This window comes from Poecilia reticulata, linkage group LG14, assembly GCF_000633615.1.
Source record: "Poecilia reticulata strain Guanapo linkage group LG14, Guppy_female_1.0+MT, whole genome shotgun sequence".
NCBI lineage: Eukaryota > Metazoa > Chordata > Actinopteri > Cyprinodontiformes > Poeciliidae > Poecilia > Poecilia reticulata.
In genome coordinates, this window is record NC_024344.1 from 22,395,366 (window position 1) to 22,404,204 (window position 8,839).

The 8,839-nt window shown below is 38.2% G+C and overlaps 1 protein-coding gene across 2 annotated transcripts in view; it reads left to right on the top strand.

The window, feature by feature from the left end:
* Positions 1-8,839, top strand: part of LOC103476252 (polypeptide N-acetylgalactosaminyltransferase 10-like) — a 63,595-nt gene that overhangs the window by 46,960 nt on the left and 7,796 nt on the right. For both annotated transcript variants that reach the window (XM_008428458.2, XM_017308699.1), the window contains exons 5-7: positions 3,172-3,357; positions 3,975-4,158; positions 6,108-6,225. In XM_008428458.2, the coding sequence (XP_008426680.1) occupies positions 3,172-3,357; positions 3,975-4,158; positions 6,108-6,225 (488 nt within the window). The remainder of the gene's footprint in view (positions 1-3,171; positions 3,358-3,974; positions 4,159-6,107; positions 6,226-8,839) is intronic.

Below are 8,839 nucleotides of genomic sequence, written 5' to 3' on the forward strand. Positions count from 1 at the left end.
TAGATAGATAGATAGATAGATAGATAGATAGATAGATAGATAGATAGATAGATGATCGATCTATCTATCTATTTAATATGATCGATCGATCGATCGATCATATTAAACTTGCTGATATGACATTCAGCTCACATATCTGTTAGTAGACTTCATGCTGTACAACTTAGTGGCTCTGGGTGTTGATTCATGGTGGAGCACTGATATCCACAGAGGTTAGACAACACAACCACTCGTGAATAGCTGAAATCTATACTTGAGACTCCGTTTAGAAACGCTTTCAAATGCCTATTGTAGTAGTTTAAAATAGGCAGCACTACCGCAGAAGTTATAACATCCATGGTCTTCAGTGTCTCTTAGAGGTCCAGCAAGTCAACTACAAGGGAAATGAATAGATTAGTTCCCAATAGCATGTCAAGTGGGATTCCTTCTCATATCAGGTCTTTCCTTTTTATTTATTTTATCTAGATAATGTTTTTTGTATGACTTGATAGGTTACTCTTTTCAAGATTCAGTAAAGGTGTTGTATGACTTTAAAAGATAAATATTTTGAAAAATATCCAAAAAAATGTATGAATATGTTTGAATTTAACCCTGTGTCCAGAATGTGAGTAAAGTGCACAACGACCTTGGACTCAGGAGGAAAATTAAGAGAGTAATGAAGTTCTCAAGGGCGAGGGAATAGTTTGGGAGAACAAATGAGCAGCTCTGGTTATTGGTGATGTGCCAGAGTCTGGGGATTAATTCACTGCATACGACGTTGAATCCAAGACTAATTGAATTTTGGTGAAATGCCTCAGGCTAGCTGCAGCCAGAGGGAGTTCTCTTGAACACCTATTTCAGTTAATTCAAATACGGTACATTAGAAAATTCTGTCAAATCTTTCAAGTTGAGACTCAAATGTAAGTATAAAGAATTCAAAATGTGAACTTTGCATAAAATTTAAGCTCAACTGTCCAGTAGACTCTATATCACAGGACCAGCTTTCCTGAAACAATCAAACTCTACTGTGATATAAGTGAGGATTTTGAAGAGTTAGAATGTCTTGGTGACTCATTCATAAGGATGATATGTAGAATGAGGTCCCAGTTATTAGCGGCTAAAATGATTACTGGGTGGAATTGAGAGTTTCGATGCTGCTCCTCTGAATCAAAAGAAGCCAGCAGAAGTGATTAAGGTGCTTGATGATGACTTCCATTTGGGTTTTTTAACTTCTGGGTTTGATACGGCCTAGGGCCCCAAGAGCAGCGGGAGAGAAAATAGTGGAAATCCATGTATAGATGGATGGATAGATGGATGGATGGATAGATGGATGGATAGTATGATGTCCTTTGGGTCATTCCAAAATCTTTTCAAAGCTCTGAAGTGACCTCGGTCTCCTCCTCCCTCTTTGGTCATTCCCAACACGTTTTAATAAAGACTAATGTGTTTGCCGACATCAGCTCACTCTCATTACATTGATTAATGGCCTCCTTGCGTTTGGTAAACAGTATGAGCTGTATTCCATTTCATTCAGGGAAATTAACCAATCATAATTAAATGCCTTGATCGTATTCCCTCACCTCTCCATGAGCAGAGCCTTTTCACACAAGGGCCAAATGTGCTCTGATTAATTTTTCCTCGTTTTCTGTCGCTACCAGGATGATGTAAGCCTCTCTTCGTAAGGCGCTGCGTTCATAAAGACACACAGCCCTCCGTGTAATGGTCCGTTTTTAATGGGAGTGCGGGAGCGCACGCAGAGGACAGCGTTCCTTGGCGTAGGAGGCTGACCTCTGGGACACCCTCTGTCCTTGCTGCAAAGTCACATTTCACAGCGTTTTGGAGGTCAGACAGTGATGAAGAAAGCAAAGATGCTCTCAGTAAACAGTGCTGACCTTCAGTAGGTTCAGATGGAATCTGCAAAAAAGGGAGAAAAGGCTGCATCTTGAAATCACTCCAAAAAGGCTGAAAGGATTTGATTTGGGATTAGCTTTGGATGCACTCATAACCAAGCAGGGTTTTTTTTGTGTTTTTTTATGCTTTCAGAATGAAAGGATTAGCTCAAAAAGGCAGCAGATGTTTGTAAAACTGAATTTAACGCTGCATTGCCTTCCATCTTGGCAGAAAGTTGTGTCAGAAGCAGAGTGGTTAGACCTGTTGAAACAACAGGAATCCGTTTTTTTGGGTGCCTGGAGACACTTGAGTCATTGTGGTGTTTGAATTACTTAAATCTGTTTTGTGAAATCTGAGAAAAGTTTTCAATTCATAACTGGTTATGTCCAATTTCAATCCAGTACAGTTCAGTCAATGTTTTCAAGGAGAGATAGAAATGATTTACTAAAAACAGTCATATTAACTAAGGGTGGTGTGTAGATAATTTTTCATTATTTCCATCAATTTTCCATCCATCTTTACAGACTGTAAAGACTGTACGTCTACAGACTGTAGAGACTGTATGTCTTTACAGTCTGTAGTTTTTACAAATAGCATTATGAAAGCTGTAGAAATAACCTCCCTACTTCTTTCATCGTTTCCACTCGTATAAAAAGCTAAAAGCATTAGAACTCCTTCTGATTTCTTTTTCTTTTACTGCAGGTCAGGGAACATTTCGGATTCCTGTTGTGCAGTGCAGAAAGGCAGTACAGATAGCTCTGTACTTGGCAGGGAAGCAAATAAAAGTTTTTCAAAGATAAATTGAAAAGGTCAACATTTCAGACAGGCGGCATTGTGGCTGTTTGTAAAGAAGCTGTCAAAGTCATATGTCATGTTTTGACTGCTTTAAACCACTGAGAGCTCAGAGAGCCAACGTTCTTATCATCCTTCAGCATTCAATCCAAAGAAGAGAATAAAAAATGAAAATCTGAATCATCCCTCTTACCTGTAAGAATAAACGTTATATATATATACTGGATACACTGATATTGAGTGTACTGTTGAGGCTGTGTGTTCAATATTGCATTAATATTAGTTAAAAGCAGTTTAACCTGGTTATTATATGCAGTTCAGATTGACATATACGTTGGGGCTTCATCTGCAGTAATGAGGGGGTTGGTCTGGTCTTTAGTGGGGAAGAAAGTCGAGCTGAAAGCAAATAATGGGTGTATAAAGTACAAGTTTTTTAAAGCAATTACTGTAGCCAGAAAAATGGAAAAAAGTATTGACCCCATCCCCATCATTCCCTTTTCTTCTGTGCAGAGCACCTGAAGGTGGCCCTGGAGGATTACATGACGAGAATACCCAAGGTTCGCATCCTGAGGACGAAGAAGAGGGAGGGTCTGATCAGGACTCGGCTGCTGGGAGCCGCCACTGCTAAAGGGGAGGTCATCACCTTCCTGGACTCTCACTGTGAGGCCAACGTCAACTGGCTGCCGCCTCTGCTGGGTGAGGAACACACAAAGGAATTCAAAAATACCAAAAATGTCTGCCACTTAAATCGCACAAGGATGCACATTTTAATATAAAGCTGATCTATTATGCTTCATTGACAAAATAGTAAAATCAAGCAAAAGAAAAAAACATCCAAATCAACTTCTTGCAGTAGAATACTTATAAAATTATAAGAAAAACTGCAAGTGTCAAAACAAGCCTGTTCTGTCAGGGATGTGAGTCACAGTGGGTAGAGAATCCAAACACTTTACTCAAGCGATACTTCATTATAAAATTACTTTCGTAAAGGAGGAAGCATAGCATAGTAAAAATATAACTACTTGTTTTTTTCCCCCCCAAAGGTTACTCAAATAAAGGTGAGAGTAAATATAACTAGTTGAAACCAAAGTGCGTTAACTGAAAGAGAAAACATTATAGCTGACTTCTTACTCAGCTAAGATGGGAGAAAGTAAACCTCACAGAAAACACTCTGATGAATGTCCTTCTTGAAAAAAAAGAGGAAATAATCCAGTCCCTTCAATTATCTGTCAAATAACTTGGAAACATATTCAGAATATTCCCCTGCTGTAATTTTTAAGACACAATTAAATGTGTCCCTTTGTGCTTTTTAGACCGGATTGCCCAGAACCGGAAGACCATTGTGTGTCCCATGATAGACGTCATCGACCACGACCACTTTGGGTATGACACACAGGCGGGGGACGCCATGCGAGGGGCCTTTGATTGGGAAATGTACTACAAACGGATCCCCATTCCTCCAGAGATGAAGAGGGATGACCCCACTGAACCTTTTGAGTGAGTAACATCAATCTCCAGAAATGTGGTGGCGTTGTACCATAAACAGTGGAGTAATGTCTCCATTTGATTGGTCTTATACTAAAAAATACTTAGTTTGATAGATTTCACTCTGCAGTTTTATTGGACATTTTGAAGTTGAATTTAAAAAAGGTGATGCAACTGAAACAACGTAATTTTCTTTAACGTAGCACATATTTTTACAGAAGGAAACATTTTTGAAAGGTGAAAACAAGAAATGATCTTGATGACTTGACGGAAATTAACTTAAAAAGAGCAAATCCAGAATGAAACAATGAACTTTGCCTCATCTGCTTAGATTGAGACCAATGCTTCACTGTGGACATTACAAAAATAAATTATAGTTTAAACTTTAATGTTTTGAATATCAGAATATAATAAAAAGACAAAATTACTAAATACACAGAGGTACATGGAAACAATGAAGCAATCTTGGAAAGAAGAGTAAAAACTGCTCAACTATAATTTAAGAAAAGTTATACAGAAAACAACTAAGAGGTATTACTGCTAAAAAAATATTTTCAAAAACTGTTGAGTTATGTGGTTTATTCAGATTCTTTTCACACAAGTTTTTGCATTTTCCTTCATCATTTTTAATAGTAATTTATTGTTTGATAAATATTGTTTGGGCTGCATGTTAATAGTATAAACATCCTATCCAAAATCTGGTAAGGTTCTTGCTGCCTATACAAGAATAATATGTCATCAGCCAGAAGTTATCATGCTATGACTATTTGTATTGTGGATTAAAGGTTTTTATCTCCTTAGCTCTTCTTACTAAAACAAGAAGTTAAAAATATAACATTTTACTGACTCTGGTGTTCAAAAGATGCCCAGTATCTGCTGTGTTGCTTTGATTGTGTTCATGTCTTGTAAAAACTGCAAAGACCTGTCGGTTTTTCACAGTGGGGATCTTTTCTGCTTAGTGGTCCTGTGGTGTGAAGAAAGCCCCAGAGGTTTTCTCTTGGCTGACTGTACAAAATCTGCCCCGTTTGCCTTTAATTGATCCTCCTCAGGGACAAATTTGGCAAGAGAAGACTACCTTTAGGGATGTTGCCTCCGATCTTCTATTTAATCAAAGGCCAGTAGCTATAGCAACGTTGAGGACATTTATGCGCAGCTTAGTGTATTTCTTGCACTGGATAATACAGTTGTTGATGGGAAACAAGACAGATCAGCTTGTTTAAGTAATGCGTTTGCCAGAAGGAGATTTCATTGAAGGCTGACACAAACAAGTGTTTGTTGGTTCACTTGCTGCCCTAATTCTTTGCCTCAGGTGTTTAGCAGCAACAGTCAGGTTCAGCAGCCGCTAACAACCCTCCACTCCGCAGCTCATAGAGTCTATAGCTCTCTGAGTGGTGCTCTCCGTACATCGTTATGTGCTAGGAAGTAGTGTCGCTATAAATGCACAATCTCCTTAGAACCGTCTCCAGGTTTAAGCAAAGCAAGTAAAGGAGATTCTCCAAGTAGTGTAGTAATTTATAGTTAACTTAGTTACAACTTATTAAAGCCTAATTCTGGCACTGAATATTCTCTAATTGCTTGAACAACCATCTTGTTGATATTGAAAAGATGCTTAAGGAATATTTAGTTATTGGATTGTTTTCCTGGAAGCAAAACAAGGATCTGTTATATACTTAAAACATACTTCATATAACAAGTAGGTCAATACAGTTAAGCCTCAAATTAGTTCCACCCTTTGCAGATTTAGTAATGTTGTTTTCATTCAACCAAAAACGGTGTTTCTGCTAGGAAACAAGATCTGTATTTAAAATGCACACAACCCAAAATGATGTACAGTATAAACTCAACAGGCTCATATGCTGCAGTTCTTATCCAAGACTCAGAAAATATTCTTTTCATAGTCCAGCAGCACCTCCCGTCGTCAAAGCGATGTGTAACTGTTCCTGCTTTACTTCATCTTCCAGGTCTCCGGTGATGGCAGGTGGACTGTTTGCTGTGGACAGGAAGTGGTTCTGGGAACTGGGAGGATACGACACCGGGCTGGAGATCTGGGGAGGAGAGCAATATGAGATCTCCTTCAAGGTGAAAAGGATAAATGTGTGCAACTGAAAATAGATATTTACATATGTTTGAAAAAACAACAAAAATCCCTAGAGTAAGCTCTTTTGCTGTCAGATAAATCTGACAAAATCTTTCTGGTTTTAGGTCAACTAAAATAAGCCAACACTGCAAACACACAAAATCTAGACAAAAATTTTTGTCAATTTTCTACTGTAAATATCCTAGCACATTTGAAATAAGACAAAACTAGCTTATAAATAACTTTTCAACAAGATAGTAACATATCTTGTTGGAATGCACAAAAAAAAAACATACATTCTGAGAACGTCCCACATTCTTTTCAGATGAAATTAGTGATACAGTATAAAAACCAGCAATATTCCTTTACTGTTGTAACTAAAGCTTCATTATTAATAAAAAAAACAAAAACCCAAATGATCCTTTATTTTATCTCAAAGCACATTCAACAGGAGTACATTCACGCTCCATACTCTATTATTACACATCCACATTTGAGAAGAAATGGTCCCCAAGTGCTTATATAGTAGGCTGCCCCAGTCATTGTTTCACTCACGGTGTTGGTGTTGCGATATTGTGCCCAACTGCTTTCTGGGTAACACAGACCAACCGACACGCTGCCGCCGCAGTCTCTGTCTCTCCTCCCCCGCCCCTCCCCCTGGCTTTAAATGTATTATCAAACTTTATTAACAAACCAGCGTTCTGACAACTATCCCAGCATGCACCACGCGCTTCTTCTTCTACGGGGGAAAATGAAGTCGGCGGCTGTTTACCGTAGTTGCTAGACCTGTTGTGGCTCAATATTGGTCCATATCTAAGGCGCACTGGATTATAAGGCGCACTGTCGGCTTTTGAGGAAATTGAAGGTTTTTAAGTGCGCCTTATAGTGCGGAAAATACGGTACCTTGTTTTAAATAAATAATTTCTTAATATTAATGTTTAAAAAAGTACTAGCTGGAGTAACAGAATATTCCACATATAAAAATACATATTTCCCATGATATAAGTGAAATAATCTCTCTGTGGAACAAAATTTTTAATCAATGCTATAAAAGTATCAACCAAGTATATCCTGCTGAAAAATTACTTGTGAGTCAGGTTTGTCTTATTTCAAGTGTACTAAGATGTTTCCACTATAAACTAGACAGAAAATACTTTGTGGGATTTTGTGTTTTTACGCTGTACAAAATGTTCTGAGTAAGCATTAAGGTAAAAGGATCAAATTAATTTCAGTCTCTTTGGGTCATAAGCTGAACAGTTTGGAAGCCACTCATTTTACTTATTGTCAAACTGACTGTTAGTGATTGTCTGCCATTTTTTTATTATTCACAAAGACAATGTAGATATCTTGTTTATATCTTGTTTTTCCTTGCTGCGTCCAATTACAAGGACTTATTCAACTGTTAAAATCAGATGACGTTCACAATTTTCCCTAAAAATGTTGAATAAGCAAAAATGTCAACGTGTGTTTTAAATATAATTGCCCCCTCTCCTTCATACACACACCCTTAAATGTCTCTTAATTTTGGTGAAATAGCATAAAAATTGAAATGACACATTGCTCTAGCAGTGGTTTTATAATTAAATGTCTGTACTGGCATTGATTATCAGTTAAAATTAGATGGGAAATATCTGTATTACACACGTATAATCCAAATAAGTCTGCCTTGGAGCTAAGCGCTCTGTAAGAAGTGAAAATTCCTTCTATTTGTAGCTTTGAGTGTGAAATGAATGACAAACCTCCTCCTGACCCAGCGACGGGCACAGCCAGAAAGGCTCTGATGTTTTTAACTCTCATCTGAAGCTTTTCATCTTATTTAAGTAATTAGTGAGATAATATCCCACACCAAGGTTATTATTTCAGCCAGGATTATCATGGTAAGAAATTATTCTATCAGCACATGCCTTGCTGTGCCTCCTAGGTCTACTTTATGTGCTCAGATATTCAATTTGGTTTCGTCTTTATTAAGATCCCCATTAGCTGATACGCCACAGACAGCCAGTCTCCTGAGGTGAGGAGATTAACAGGCTCTCATACTAATCCCTACAAGCAAACTGCCGCTCCCACCGACAAACCAGGCCTGCTTGTGTGTGGAACACAATCGTTTAGTTGGTTAATCTGGAGTTCCATGCTGGAAACACTGGTGTGGGAGCGCTGAATGTCTCCAGCTCACACAATGGGCTAATGTCTGAACATATTACAGACTTACATGCATAGCAGAGGGATAAGACATTTTCACATTTCACACACACACACACACAGAGCCGTTCTTCAGACACGATTTATTAAACTAACATTAAAGAGCCAAAAATGTGTTTATTTAGTGAATGAGAAGAAAAGCTTCTAAAACCTCAATTTAACAACCAGATGACCTCAGCAATTACGTAAAAGCTCAAATTTCAAGATCTATTTTATTTGTATTGCAGTGCAAACCTCCTCAGAGTTCAGGGTTTCTACTCCATCTGGAAAAGGGTTGAAAAGTATGGAATCTAAGCCACAATACTCTGTTTCATTGTCTGTCTCCTTCCTTCCTTCCTTCCTTCCTTCCTTCCTTCCTTCCTTCCTTCCTTCCTTCCTTCCTTCCTTCCTTCCTTCCTTCCTTCCTTCCTTCCTTCC